Source organism: Dendronephthya gigantea, unplaced genomic scaffold, assembly GCF_004324835.1.
Source record: "Dendronephthya gigantea isolate DGI-Jeju-01 unplaced genomic scaffold, DenGig_1.0 000026F, whole genome shotgun sequence".
In the NCBI taxonomy this organism is placed as follows: domain Eukaryota; kingdom Metazoa; phylum Cnidaria; class Anthozoa; order Malacalcyonacea; family Nephtheidae; genus Dendronephthya; species Dendronephthya gigantea.
In genome coordinates, this window is record NW_021163036.1 from 2,069,563 (window position 1) to 2,084,170 (window position 14,608).

The 14,608-nt window shown below is 36.5% G+C and overlaps 3 protein-coding genes across 5 annotated transcripts; all 3 read right to left on the minus strand.

Moving 5' to 3' along the window:
* Window positions 1-781: 781 nt before the first annotated feature.
* Window positions 782-2,081, minus strand: LOC114522999 (adhesion G-protein coupled receptor G2-like). Its single transcript, XM_028543792.1, has 3 exons — window positions 1,913-2,081; window positions 1,567-1,723; window positions 782-1,425 (listed from the first exon to the last, which is right to left on the minus strand). Exons 1-3 carry the CDS (start codon window positions 2,006-2,008, stop codon window positions 1,136-1,138), a joined length of 543 nt encoding a protein of 180 aa, XP_028399593.1. The 5' UTR covers window positions 2,009-2,081; the 3' UTR covers window positions 782-1,135.
* On the minus strand, window positions 2,031-8,058 carry LOC114522998. The gene is made up of 5 exons (XM_028543791.1): window positions 7,087-8,058; window positions 4,580-4,713; window positions 4,002-4,197; window positions 2,503-3,800; window positions 2,031-2,255 (listed from the first exon to the last, which is right to left on the minus strand). The coding sequence occupies exons 2-5, from the start codon at window positions 4,662-4,664 to the stop codon at window positions 2,098-2,100; spliced, it is 1,737 nt and encodes a 578-aa protein (XP_028399592.1). The 5' UTR covers window positions 4,665-4,713; window positions 7,087-8,058; the 3' UTR covers window positions 2,031-2,097.
* Window positions 8,059-8,138: 80 nt separating this feature from the next.
* LOC114522997 lies at window positions 8,139-14,393 on the minus strand. 3 transcript variants are annotated; one of them, XM_028543790.1, is made up of 9 exons: window positions 13,990-14,393; window positions 12,804-13,231; window positions 12,295-12,393; window positions 11,653-11,866; window positions 10,090-11,360; window positions 9,817-9,948; window positions 9,609-9,742; window positions 9,269-9,425; window positions 8,139-9,102 (listed from the first exon to the last, which is right to left on the minus strand). In XM_028543790.1, exons 3-9 carry the CDS (start codon window positions 12,383-12,385, stop codon window positions 8,810-8,812), a joined length of 2,292 nt encoding a protein of 763 aa, XP_028399591.1. In that variant the 5' UTR covers window positions 12,386-12,393; window positions 12,804-13,231; window positions 13,990-14,393; the 3' UTR covers window positions 8,139-8,809. The 3 variants fall into 3 exon arrangements, with proteins under 3 accessions (XP_028399591.1, XP_028399590.1, XP_028399588.1); XM_028543789.1 differs by having other exon boundaries at window positions 12,804-12,918; window positions 13,067-14,393; XM_028543787.1 differs by having other exon boundaries at window positions 12,804-14,393.
* Window positions 14,394-14,608: the final 215 nt, after the last annotated feature.

A 14,608-nucleotide genomic window follows, 5' to 3' on the forward strand; every position in this document is an offset into this window, starting at 1 on the left:
CGCTGTTTTTCACGTGTTCCGAAATCCGAATATATAAAACCCATGCCGTATGTATTTAGCACGGACGTGCATGTAATTTACGGGCCTGAAAAACCTCAATGGTATTAACAGCTAAATGGTCGTGACACGAGGTTTCTATAGTCATTGCTTAGGAGAAAGACCATGTTCTTCATGCTATTTTGCTAGCGTTTCTTTATTATACCAAAAACATATCGTTCAATTTGCGGACCCTGTTTGAACTATATTTGTCGGCAAATAATTTAATCTCCAAAGGGTGGTCATAATCATATGTAATGCCATCGAGTCCAATCTTTTGTTCTTCTTGACATTGAATGCACCTGTAATTACCTTCTGCGTTTCTCATTAATCGACCAGGCTATTGACTTGTGTGGTGTTCCATGACAAATATATGCATGTTACTCACAACTACCAATAAATCAGTAAAGAAAGAAGAAGCACGCTTGCTGAAGACGGTTTTTTGAGGCGGAAACTATAGTTTGTTGTTCTCTTTCTTACCCTAAAAGGCGGATACGTTTCCTCGTAGAAGACAAAGGTATGTTTCACACAAAACGAGCTGTATTTCTATACTTAGGGCGCTTGGATGAACTAGCACTGTGGTACTAAGAAATGCATGGTTGTGCTTTAGTTGTCCTTTAGTTAATTGTCCTTTAGTTGTCCTTTAGTTGTCCTTTTAGTTGTCCTTTAGTTGTCTTTTAGTTGTCCTTTAGCTGTCCTTTAGTTGTCCTAATGTCCTGATTCATAATTTTCAAAATATGTCTTTTCAAAATCTATGTATTTAATGATATACATTATTCACATTGTATGTTATGGACGGTCGAAAACCGACTATCCTAAATTTACTATTTATACAAGCACAAACATATTTCTTTATTATTTATCGCGTAAACACTATAAGCGAGGCAAAGACTGACAGCAATTGATCCCAAATGATTAAGTAAACCACAGAGAGATTAAGTCTTTGACGCCAGCTGTGTTGAGATCTGTTGCAATACATCTCATGGCTGAACAGCAACCATTAATTGCAACTATATTCATTTTTTCTGTCTGTTTTTAACAAACTATTATCTATATCTTGTATCATTATATTCGACATATATAATTTATAGTGTCTAATTTAAACTTTGGTCTCTTGTCCTTCCATACTTGAGATAAGCTGAGCTTCGGGGGAGTCCTCGTTCGTCGTAACTTTTACATTTTTCTCCTTACACCTCGGCGAGTGCGATTTCTGCGAAGATTTCCGATCTACCAGCGGAGCTAGGCTCGTTTGCCGGGTCACCTCGGATCGAGATATGGTAGATTTCTGAGTCGACGCTGTGGTTGTAGTCAGCGGCTCTCTGCCTGCCTTCTTCAAGTACATATTCAGAACTCTCTTTGTCATGATGAATCCAACCATTATGAACACACCTTTAATGAAAAAGAAATAGATGGTTTCAAATAAATTCCGATAATCATTGGTCTAATCCTAAAAACTGTTAATCCGAAACTAATCGTGATTCCTACAGTGACGACTGTCCTATACAGTTGCCTTAATCCCTAGATCTTCACCTTGTAAGGAATTAAAGATGATGTAAACTATCCTCAACGCAATATGATGCTCTGCTGCGAGGCACAATATCCAGGTCAGACCAAATACTGCGGTCAGTTTCCAACACATTCGAGCGTCTTGACCTGTCGTTGATTTATCTCGAACCTTTTTCGTCACCTGCATAATGAATAATGGCATATACAATAAGATTTAGGAAGGCTTTGTAACAGTTGAACTTTTTAACTGTGGTCGAGCAAGTTGTCCGCTTCGGTCACAACTGAGCGTGGAATTTTGGTAGAACCAATGAAAAAGATAATGAAGGTAGGGGGGTATGGCTTTTAAAGTATTCGTGGAGGTTCAACTGACCTTTCTGACTCGCCGTACAGCCACCAAAACCCTCACAAGTGAGATAATATTAAAGAGCAACATTACGACAACAGGAATGACAAAGAAAATAACCATCGCAATAGGATTGGTAATCCAGCAGTAATAGTTGTTACCTGTCAAGAAGAAAATATGATTGTTAAATCTGTCTATTCTCTGTTAATTCGTTACGGTTCCTGACATTTAGTCTTACCGTAGGAAACATCCATTGCTCCGGAATGATGAACAATCAATGTTAGTCCTGTGATAACCAAAGGCAGACCCCATGCGTAGATCAAACTCAACACAAATACTTTGTTGCGAGAGCCTGACGGTGAACGATGACCTGGAGTGATGGCAAAGAAAAACGATAATCAATCAAATCTGCCTAAAAAAATCACTTTCTTCGTACTCGGTAGCCTAGAGGTGTGATCAGTGTTACTACAGGAAACCTAAACTAAACTAACTTGATTTATCAGCTTTATCAGTTCTAAACTGTTCTTTCTTGAGGTCCAGTAAGGGCTTTTTGCATTGCCCAAGAGTGATCCTCTCCTCTAGGAATTCTTCACACAGGAATTATTATGTGTACTTACTTTTTCCTGCAAAAGTTCTGGAGACGTCAAAAGCCATAACATTCATCCAACAGAAGGCAGCTAAATACAAGAACTGAAGAAACACGGCAATAGCGACACATCCTTTTCCTTTAATATCGCTGAACATATCGACCAAGAAGACAAGCTGAGCCATCATTAGGGCAGCGGCAAGATTGATCACAATCTTTCCTGGCAGCTTACTTCGTAGTTCAGAGAACAACAAGTATGTCACAATTACAATCAAAAGAGCAAGTATTGATAGCGAAAGACCAACGATGGTTATGAAATACTCGGCTTTTGAATATAATTTACCCAATCTTTCCATCGTGGTTTTCAGGTAGGTCACAGTTAGATTTCCACAAACAGTGACATTTCCTTCATGCCAGAGATACTCTCCTTGGCTGTACAACTTGTCGTGTGCAATTACGTATATTGATTCATTCTCAAAAATCGTGAGATACTCCGTAGAATTTGGAAACGTTTCATTGAAATACGCGCATGTCCAGTTTGAAAATTTTGGTGTTTTTAAAATTCGCTGCTGACGGCAAAGCTTAAGCTTAAAATCGTAGACTTTGCCCGGCTCACACGTGTGTCTAATCGTAATTTCCTTCAAACCATAAATCTGCGATCCTTTTGTAAAATCAAATAATAGTGCCAAACTTGGAGGTTGTCTTCCCTGGTGTGATGGTGCCTCCCTGGCGCTAAGAAGCCCCAGGAACACTCCATTGCATTTCGCACAGTGAGGGTTTTTAAATGTTCTGGGTGGTATTTGTTGATAGACTTGCAGCTTGTAAAGTTTACACTTTAAATAATCAGAGCTTTGTGTGTTTTCACATTCTGTTACAATCTTGCAGGGCACGCCTTTCGCTCCACCCGGTGCTGCCATTTTAATCATACATGATTCACGAATCTTTTTTCGCTCTTCGCTTGTAAAGCTGTAATCTTTCTCTGCTAATTTCTGCTTTACCCATTGCATTGTGCTATTTAGACATGCGAGTTCTGTATTCCAGAGAGTATATTTCATAATTCCATTGCACTCTGCACAAAATTTGTTCCGATATGTCTGTCCGTCTGATCCCTGGACAAAGGGTAAAACATTCTCATTTCCTGCTTCAGGAGATTCACAACTATTTTTGGTTTTTGAATTTGTAAAAGTTGCCGGACATTTCGTGGCTACTTGAACGCCAAGATTTTTTTGATTTTCTGTGATTGTCGCGTTCGAAGAAAGATAAAGAATTGGTCGCGTACACTTGAAGATTTCGTCTTTGTTATAAGCGGCGGTGAACGACGAATTACAACTAAATAAAAAGTAAATTTAGTACAATTATTTATACACAAAACGTTATCCTTACATCCTCAACATTTAATTCTCCTCAAGGTCTATTAAGTATTCATTTCTCATCTTGTTTTTTTTTCGAGTACTTGACAGAGGACAAAACCAAAATAACTGTATTTATACGTCATAAAGACATAAAGCTGCATCAATTTTAATATTCTACCTTTCCCAGTAGTCTAAACAGCAATCACCAAAAGCCACACACTGTTTGTCACAATGGCATTTATTTTCTTTATCTTTTCTATCAGAGACACCTTCCACGCAGGAATCTCTGCATTTAGTTTCTGGAGTGAACATACTATATGAAACCCACAACATCATCATCCGTTTTTCTTTTTTCGTTGAATTGTACAAATCATCTTCAGAAATGAAAAATAGATGTTTTATAGAAATAGCTATATAGAAATATTCATTTTTTAATTGTTCTAATATTTTATGCGAAAACTGTTTTGGTTTCTTGCCCAAATGAACTACCTTGAAATTATATCTCACCGTGGTGATCTAATGGAGAGGCAGTATTCTACAATTAGCTTTCGTAGTTCATGTTGAAACTACCCAAGAAACTATAGTGTCGAGAATCATTACAATCATGACATTAGCGGTTACGAAAGTCCGTTTCGTTAATGTCGAAACTTTACTTTTCTTTACTTTTCTTTACTTTACTTTCACTTTAAATAAAGACGTATCATGCATCTATTGTGTGGTTTAGATGTGATATTTATATGTAAATCATATACATACCTCCCTGTGAACTGTTTCCATAAACGGTGAACAACATTGGACTGAAAAGAATCCCCACCAAGCACAAGACATGAGCCAAATGCATTTCTTTCTTCTTGTAGTTTCTTAAGACCTGGACTTCTCTGAGGCAGTAACTGTGATATTTAAATAATTTCAAGTGATAAATACACAAGTATACTCGCGTCTGTCAGTGTCAGTGCAAATAAATGAATCTGTTAATAGCACATGCATGGCTGTCCGGTTAAGGTTAGGTTACAATGTTAGAATACAAGATCGTCATTGGCTGAAACTCATTGCGTGATCAACATCATTCAGAAAATAGATTGTTATTAAAGATTTAAATCATTTGCTGTGTGGTTTCTTAGGAACATATTTTTGAAAAATTTCGAGATTTGCCTGAATTATTACAAGCAAGTTGACTTAGGACATGAAATGACCGCTTCAGTCGTAAAAAATATCCATATAATTTAGTTCAGTTATCGATATTTGCTTGAAAACATTTGAATTTTTTTTCAGTTATTAACGATCTTCTAAAGCTCCCTATATTTGTTATGCTGAGGTTAATTATTTCTTTATTTCTTAATCATTTGATAATGAAAACACAAGTTGATTAGCACATGTCTCTAATGATGAAATCAACGCATGTTGAAGAGCACGTCGTTTTGGGATGGGCAGTAAACAAAAGGGCAGTGAAAAATATTGCTTTGATTTTGATTGATGGTTAATTAAGAGAAGGGCTGCTTCTTGAGACGAATAAGTCCCGGCAAACCTTATTTTTCACTTGTATATTCCGTCTTTGTAAATGATTTTTGACGTAATGTATTTTTTTTCAAATTTTGTCACCAGAAAATTTGACGAGTCATCATCATTTCAGTGATATATTGTTTCCATTCGGACCCCAAATTTTTTATGTCGTATCTCAATATATTTACTACAGTATATTTACTCAAGTACTCAAGAAAAAAGTCCAGTTGTACGGTTTTAATATAAAATGCTGACTCACTCGAGTAGGAAAATATTTATGAATAAACAGCTTTCTATATATTTCCGTCAGAGCTGTTATATATATAGCAGTTAGGCCATAGACGATCTGAGTAGACCTTTTTTAATTCATCTAAAACGGTCCAATTCTAATGTTATTGGAATCCGCACAAAGAGTCAACAGGCAGATGTTAATGGCCGGTTCCGAATACTTCTGAACAAACAATCAAAATTCTTGACATTTTTTAGCTATGAGTTGCAAGAGCTCAGGAACGATATTGATTAAAACACCTTGTTGACACGTAACGCTCTTAATATTAAGATTAAAATATGGCACTTTGATTAAACGAAAGATAACGAAAAATTACATGCTTTCACCTGACATGAGATCAAAAGCATTTCCCTGTATATGATTAGATGTTTCTGTTCATCTGTTGTAGTGTGTTTTTGTCTGAACTCCTGACCCTGAACTCAAACGTGGTAGCCTACATGGGGCCTACATGTGTAGGTAGTATTCTACAATAAGATATCGTAGTAATTTGTGTCTGAACTACCTGAAAAAGATACTTCAAACGTGGTGCATTCAGTCCTAAAATGATATTATATATAGCTGTATAATTTTTTTTATGCATCTCAGTTCTTATATATGTAAAATCAAAAAAGGAAAATTTTCACCCGGAAAATTTCAAGGAAGTTCAAACCGTTGTAACATGCTGAGCTGAAGTGTTCCAGAAATACCCAGAATAATTATAATTGAACAGAACGTGCGCACAGGAATTGGGTAAATCAAATAATTTAACTGTTCGGACATCCGTCACAAGAGGACATCTTGATGAAATATGTGCTTATTACTACACGCTATTAATTGCGTGACTATCAACAGTGTGACGATTTAGCCGCTTTGCTGAATCACGAACCCGCGGGAATTATCCTCTTTCATATAATCATCCTTTTAGTCATACATTTTCATAAAATCCAAAGCGAACTGAAATAACTATAACCGAAGATTTGCTTCGTTTAACAGATTGATTAAAAATCGAAAATGATTCGATCTCAATGTACGCACCGCACTTTATAATAATATTGAAAAAACAACTACATTTACCTTGAAAACCTTTGATCTGACGGTTCAGTTACTTTTCAGTTAGAGTAATCAAACTTATAACATTTAAGACGCGATATCAATGTACAAATCTACCTTTGCCATAGTCACGCAAGGCTGCGCTATATTTATTCTTTCATATGATGGTGAATATAAACATTATATGCTAACACATTGCATGGTCGTTTTTATTAGTTGGTTCGTCGTCTACGTATGCGTATGGCTATAGACTAGCTTCATGCAGTTGCCTTCTCATTCTTCATGCGTGTTTGGTTCTCTAAATCTTAATGAATCAACAACGGAAAGTGTAAAGTTTGTGCTCTAGAAAATAACCCACTCCAAAGACCGTGTGCGTCTCAAGAGTGCTAAACAAAACTACTCAGAGCTGATGAAAGATTTACAGACTATTATCTTCAAAGCTTACCTTAGGTTAATCACTGATCAGCACCGATATCTGACTGTTTAGGATAGCATTCTACAATACGTTGAACCAGTCATCAAAATAACAAAGCCTTAGACCCAAAGTCAAATATTTGTCTAAGGCAGGACACTGAATCTCGTAGCAGATATATTAAAACTTCAACCAATTCCAACGATATATACGTACTGATTTAATCACAATCAAGCTATTGAGATGTTTATATATACAAGTAATTCTCAATGAAGACAACGGGGTGTCTGAATAGATTACCCGCTTACGATGTTATTGCTAGTTTTTATGCAGTATCCGGCAGGCTCATGTTCTGCCATATGCTACTGATCAAGTGACACTTGACTCCAATCTTAGAGCACGTTACGTCAAATCTTCACCGCCAAAGCCTCTTGAGTGACACCAAGTCAATAAATTATTTGTTTTTCGGTTGCTTCCGTGAAAAAAAATATGCGTTTCATAGCTCATGATTATAGGGTTGGGTTATCAATGTTGATCATGCTATTACGCAGAAGAGGATAGGCTGAGATAACACAGTTGGAACTGCAGTTGGGCATTATAATAAAGCATGGAATTTCTTCTAACAATATAGAAACTGGGCGCCTAAAATATGAAAGGCTTAGAAGTAAGGAGCGGTAAGATCTTGCAATAACGTTTCCTATGCTAATTACTAATGTCAATACAATATCATGTCGATATAAACGAAGTAATAACTTTGGCCATGACTATAAACCGCTATCTGCTCATCAGATGGCATCGAATTCACCGACATGCACGTAATATCAGACGACAAACTTATTTTTAATCATTTTTGTTTTATGATTAGTTATGATTAGTTATTTCGTTTTTTGACCACGGTAAATCATCCTAGTGAACAAGTGATATATTATTATTCCGATTTTCAGGCAATTCAGCAGGACCCGAAATCCTCATGAGTCATATGGAAATAACCCAGCCTTAAATTTATTTAACCTCATACAAAGCAAAAGTAATTTTATGAACAACAATACGAACAGCGTGATGAATTGTCGTGAGACTTTGGCAAACGATCCCTTTCAGCTCAAATTGAAAACACGTACCATGTGTTTACTAATCTACAACGAAAAAAAGTTTGTGAAATTTGAACTTGAGTATAGTTACTGCACTTATGACTTCAATCATTTCATTCAACTCTTTATCTTTTAAATCTTATCTCTTTTAATCAGAAAATTAGCTGAAATACGCCAAGTACATAAATATTCAATAGTTTATTGATCTTTGTCTATTTAAATATTATTATTATTATATATGTACAACACATTCAGCTGTAGTTTGTATGAGTCATGACTGAATATTTAGTATATCTTATGTAAGATATATTGGCTCTACTTTTTCACAAAATCACTTCTCATTTCGCCTTCACTGCGACTGTGGACCGTGGGCCAAGCCCTGGTTATTTCATTATAAATACTTTTAAGCAACCAGACAAGTGAGACAGCCATGAAAATTCCGGGTGATTTGGACCGATTGCTTTCATCTTTTTATCTATTTTCCGAGGCAAATCCTTATGTTGAAATTACATAGTTTTGTTTTCGTGCCAAATATTAAGTTATCTTCAAGGCTCACTCAAGGCCAATCAATGTCAATGACGCCCTGGCAATGCCTAATTCTAAAAGCTATTAATTATTGCCTTTATTGGCCATTGTTTGACTCAAAGTAGCCGGGTCTAATGATATCTTTATACGGTTGTCTCTATCGCTTTCATTTTTTCTGCAGCACCGGGGGGATCAGCATATTTTATGACGACGTCATTTTTTTCTTCGGCTGGCGACCGTGGATTCTGTTGTTTGATGGCCGGTTTTGATTTTACAAGAACGTTATCGCTGTTTCTTCGTCGGCGAAAGGACTTGGTGCTACTCATTGTGCTTCTTGTAGGACCAGTTCGTGTGATCAGCGGTCCCATTCCTGTCATGCGCAGATATAGGTTTAGGGTCCGCTTGGTCATAATAAATCCAACCATTAGAAAGAAACCTTAATTAAAAAAAATTTGACTTTAGTATTTGCTGCATTTGATCCTCACCAGATCACGCGGAGAAATAACAGTGTATGTATATTTTTAGTTTAGTTTCAGGCATGACTATAAGTCTAAATAAAAATAGTTTACCGACTAACACTATCCAGTATGCTTATAAAGTACCTTGTAATGAATTTAACAGAATAAACGCAATACGCAGAGCAACATGATACGGCACTCCAAGACCAAGTACCCACGTGATTCCAAAAACTGTCGTTAACTTCCAACATACAGAGAAATCTTGTTTCGTTGTTGATCTGTATATCACTCTCTTTGTTATCTGAAAACATTCATTCAAAACTTAAGCTTGACTACCAGTCATTCTCCTGCATTTATGATCAAATTTACCTCGCTACAAAACCATGCATTCACATATAGAGGTCTAAAAAGGAACCTAAACTGGCAGGCTTTATATTATTTAGGTGGATATCAATGTCTACATTTCAAATAAAAACATATTTACCTTGCGTTCACGGCGAATCAAGGTCAAGACGAGTACCAATGCAACGATGTTGAACAGTATCATAATCATGACTGGAGTGATGAAGAATATCACCAGCGACACTTGATTAGTTATCCAACAATAATAAGCATTTCCTAAACGAATGTATCGAGTATTTTTAGCGTGACAATCGTTCGTGTTGGCTCAAAGTGGAAGACAAGTTACCTACCGTAACTTATATCAATAACTCCAGTATTTTCCATACACAATGCAAGACCAACCAATAGCAATGGCAAGCCCCAGGCGTATAAAGAACATAACAAGAATATTCGTTGCTCTCGGTGGGTTTGCGAACGACGTCCTATTTGCCATCAATAATGGAGCATGAAAATCAAATGGAATGTTTGTTTCAAAGCATATCGATTTTATAACAAATACGTTTATCATTATAGTTCATCTATATACATAGACTTGACAAATATAGTTTTCTCTTAAAACCTACCATTTGATGTAAATGTTTTTGCCACATCATAAGCGAGCACTGTCATCCATGAGAAAGATGCCAAATACAAATAATGAAGAATTATTGCAATTCCTTTGCATAAGCTACCAGAGAAATCTCCAAAGATGTCGACGAGGAAAAACAGTTGACTAAAGAGTAGGGCTATGGCTAAACAGATAGTCATTTTTCCTGGTAGAGTGCGTAGTTCACTGAATAAAAAGTATGTAATCAATACAAGTAGTAAGGATATGATGGATGATGTATAACCGACTACCGTTAGGTTGAATTCTGCAGTTGAAAAAAGTTGAGTGGTCGAAGTTTTCGTTGTCTTTAAGAAATACTTTGTAAAATTGCCACAAACTGTTATATTCTCTCCATGCCTGTGATAATCTTTCGGTTCGTAAACTCGCTGATGCGATGAAATAAATACTGATCCATTTTCATACTGAACTATATGTTGTGAAGAATTAGAAAAGGTTTCATTCATAAATAGACACGTCCAGTTTAACAGCTTTAAACGTCGAACATCATATTGTGGCTTTCTGCAAGCCTTTTCCTCTGAGTCGTACAATTCATCTTTCGGACACGCTGCAATTTCTTCTTCGGAGCCATAAATTTGAGAAGCTTTTGAAAAGTCGAATAATATTGCAAGCGACTTTTTATCGTCCTTCGATGCCATTCTTCGGAAAAAAAGCTGAAACATAAGAATTCCACTACATTTCGCACAATGAGGATTCTTGTAAGTTTGAAAATTATAAGAACCAACTTCTTGTTTATAAAGCAGGCATTTCGAATAATCTGGGTGGATTTTGTTCTGGCATTCAGCGACAATCTTGCATTGGAAAGTCGTAGATTTATCTGGAGGGCTCATCTCAACATCGCATGAATTTCGTATCATCTCTCGCTCTTCTTCAGTAAAATTGAAGTGTCTATTTTCAAGCCGTTCTTTAATTAAATCAAAAGTAGATTTATCACATGCTAAACCTGTATTCCAGGTCACTCGGTTTTTAACTCCATTGCAACGCGCACAATCTTCATTCCTATACGTTCTCCCATCTTTTCCCTCCACAAAAGGACCGGATTCATATGATACAGGATTCTCACATTTTCTTTTCATCTTTGAATCATAAAAAGACTTCGGACATTTCGTGATAACTTCGTGTCCTCCGATTTTCCGAGGTCGCTTTGTACGGTTCGATAATTTAAGTGTAGGGACCAAGCATTCAAATTGTCGGCTGTTACCAATGGTTTTGAGGAATGAGACGTTACAACTGTAAAATATATCAATCAAGAAGTATTGCAAGTGACAATGAACTGGATTGTGCATAAATAAAGTTAGTTTAATTTAGGTTTACTTGTGTAGTAACGCTGAATCAATAACGGGAAGCAAATATTATCTAAAGTCAATAAGAACGCCCCTTCGTGATCACTGTTTACATGGAGCGAGTTATCCCGGCTAGGCGAGGTGAAAACTGCATATATAATGAATGAAAGACTAATCAGGTTAAGCCTTTGATGTGATGCGCTTTTTACCTCGCCTAGCCGGGATAACTCGCTCCATACCTTTGCCAATAATCCAAACAACAGTCACCAAATGCTATGCAGTGTTTGTCACAGTGACATTCATCGCTTTTTTTTGATCTCTCCATTTTTGTCAAAGGAACATGACATGAATTCTGACAGCTCGTTCTACTGCCAACGGGTCCAAATCCTGAATACATCGTGATTTCATCAAGCATGTTCTTATATTCCTGTAGTATCTCTTGATATAGATTATCTGAAAAAAAAAACAACTAATATTGCACCACAGATATAAGAGCGTGTTCATTCCATCTCTATCTCGTGCAATAATCAGTTGGATATTAATTGCTTCCAACACTAGTCCATTTCTATACCTAACCCAAGTACGGATACCTGCTGATACATGATGGTTGAAAAATTACAACATATTTGAAACAGGGCAAGAAATTACAATTTATTTCAGGACTTCGCTTACAATTTAATATATAGCAGCGGTGATGATGAGACAATGATAAGGTTATAATTGAGTAAGAATAAACACGTGATTGATGACATCAGTGGATCGTACTTCGTAGGTAAACTTTAGATTAACTATAAACGAATTTCTATTTTGGGCATCTGCCGGAAATCTCGCAAAGGTCATTGCGATTTTTTCATACAAATTATGTCCTATTTTTTCCATACCATTTCCAGACTCGCCCTTCGTTCCATCTCTTCCGTGAAGCGACAATAATAGACACAACATTATTACCACGTAAGTTCCTCCAATCTCCATTCTGACGCCTGAAATATCAAGACTCAAGTGGTTCAGGCAAAAATTTTGAAGAACATGCACTATTTACACATGACCTGCACCGCTATAATATTCTTGTATGTTTGCATGGTGACAGTGGATAAAGTAATTTAGGTACACCACGTAAGTATTTAATACTGCAAAGCTTTCAGTCCGTTAACCCGGGCCTTCGAACATCAGTGCAATATTGCGGGTTAACGGACCGAAAGCTTTGCAGTAATAAATACTTACGTGTTGTACCTATAGTCCTATACAAGCTAAATTACTTATTGACCACTACTAGTTCCTGATTTATTTATTCATCTGGCAGTTCTGACACAAACTACAACAAATTATTTCAATGCCGTACTCTACGGCAATATTCTACCTGAGACGTTAACTAAGCCATTTTTTACACTACCTTGAAAAAAAGCACTTCAGGATCCGTGATCTTTCAAACCCAGGTCAGATAAGGCTCGAACTTCAACTTCTGTCTGCTTGTAGCTTCTGTTCTGTGTGTGTTTAAAACAAGGACGCTGAAAGATTATAAACAGTTGCATTCACTTATTCAACTAATCATTTTTACTTCTAATCTTGATTATTGACTTATTGTGTGTTTGCTGGTTGGCGTAATGGACGCGTTATCTTTCAAAAGTAATTATTAAGACTCCAATTATCACTTACATGTATGATGTATTATAATAATGGTCGTCGCAGCCAGGTCAGCATGAGGTTTTGACGTTGTGAGGGCGTTTGGCTTTTCACAGCTTCTGTTGTTTAGTCAGAAGAGATATCAGTTTCATGTGAACCAAACACACAGATGATTGTATCTGCCAGAATATTCAGTGCCTACATTACAATTGACAGTCACTACCAGTCATAGAGAACTTCTACTCAAAAATCAGACAGAGATCTTCTTCTTAGGCTTAGGTTATTAAGTAGTAGACCTTTCGAGTCATCATTAATTCATATTCAAAATGACGACATGAGAATGATTTCTACTGTTTCCAACGCAATCGTCAAGCAACTTTCAATACACGTATTGTTTAGGAATATAACTGGTAAATAAAATATTTGCTTCCGAGATGAAACGTCGGTGGGTCTGATTCCGCCAACGGGAACGGAAGTTGTCAAGCCTGCACTGTTTATATCAAGGTTAATATGGGTAAAATCACTGTCATGGTGAAGGCTATTAAAGTGCCTGACGCCTGACGCCAGTTTTGTGGCGTAAATTTACACGTACGCATGCTCATTAGGCAAAGGTTAGGGAAAGTTTACCCCGCAAGACCGGAATAAGGTATTTATATGGGAATTTTTCATCACGTTTGAGCAAGATCATGTCAATACTCAGCGGATTTTGTATTACGGAATTGCTGAAATCTCAGTTTCGTGGCCTGAATACAATCACTCTGACTCTTCCTTAAAGCCAGAGCTATTGTTTTAACTAAATGCAACTCTCTGAGATTCACATACCATTTATGAAGGATATATTTTTGTGTCTGTTTACGCAATATCAAGAAACCATACAATTTATCACACACAAAAATATATCCTTCATAGATGAATCCTCAGAGTGAAATAAACATATGATGGCAACCCATAATCACCATCGCAAAAATCTTAATCACGTTCAACATCTAGATTTTACTCAGTCATTATTACGTCCAGAGGTGTTTTGGCAACACTGACTCACACCGCCATATCTGATTACGACTGATTTCATTCAGTCGACGCAGTACGAAGCTTGTCACTGACTATGCTCGCATACATAATTATGTTTAAACAACTCAAGGACTTTTATAAAATAAAACTTTTTCGTCACCTTTGTCGGAAAGAGTTTAGTGACGTTCAAAAGAACTTTATTTCTTTCAGTATGATTATTATATGCGATATGAATTTTACGTTAAAACGGAAAACGGCCTATTCGACCATGGTCCAGTCCGCCGGGAAAATGGGATATTCGACATTCGTCCAGTCCGCCGGAAAATAGCGTATTCGACCATGGTCGAGTGGTCTATTATTATTATTATTATTATTATTATTAAACTTTATTTACACACGGTATTCTCAATCAGGATTTTCATGCTGACAAATGACAAGATTATGAATTACAAAATAAGACTACAAAAATATTTACAATGATAAATCAAACTAATAATTAATATACCTGCTTTTCATGAGAGCCGTGTAAGGAATATATACAAGAAATATAATATAATACAAATG

Excerpts from the sequence above, each read along its gene's own strand:
- LOC114522999 (XM_028543792.1), bottom strand. The coding sequence starts at position 2,008 with ATGGTTATTTTCTTTGTCATTCCTGTTGTCGTAATGTTGCTCTTTAAT. Across the intron at positions 1,724-1,912 it reads CTGTACGGCGAGTCAGAAAG|GTGACGAAAAAGGTTCGAGA; the intron begins GTCAGTTGAACC and ends TTCATTATGCAG. Across the intron at positions 1,426-1,566 it reads CATCTTTAATTCCTTACAAG|GTGTGTTCATAATGGTTGGA; the intron begins GTGAAGATCTAG and ends TTTTCATTAAAG.
- LOC114522998 (XM_028543791.1), bottom strand. The coding sequence starts at position 4,664 with ATGCATTTGGCTCATGTCTTGTGCTTGGTGGGGATTCTTTTCAGTCCA. Across the intron at positions 3,801-4,001 it reads TGTTTAGACTACTGGGAAAG|TTGTAATTCGTCGTTCACCG; the intron begins GTAGAATATTAA and ends CTTTTTATTTAG. Across the intron at positions 2,256-2,502 it reads CAGAACTTTTGCAGGAAAAA|GTCATCGTTCACCGTCAGGC; the intron begins GTAAGTACACAT and ends CCATCACTCCAG.
- LOC114522997 (XM_028543790.1), bottom strand. The coding sequence starts at position 12,385 with ATGGAGATTGGAGGAACTTACGTGGTAATAATGTTGTGTCTATTATTG. Across the intron at positions 9,426-9,608 it reads TGATTCGCCGTGAACGCAAG|ATAACAAAGAGAGTGATATA; the intron begins GTAAATATGTTT and ends GAATGTTTTCAG. Across the intron at positions 9,103-9,268 it reads TCTGTTAAATTCATTACAAG|GTTTCTTTCTAATGGTTGGA; the intron begins GTACTTTATAAG and ends TTTTTAATTAAG.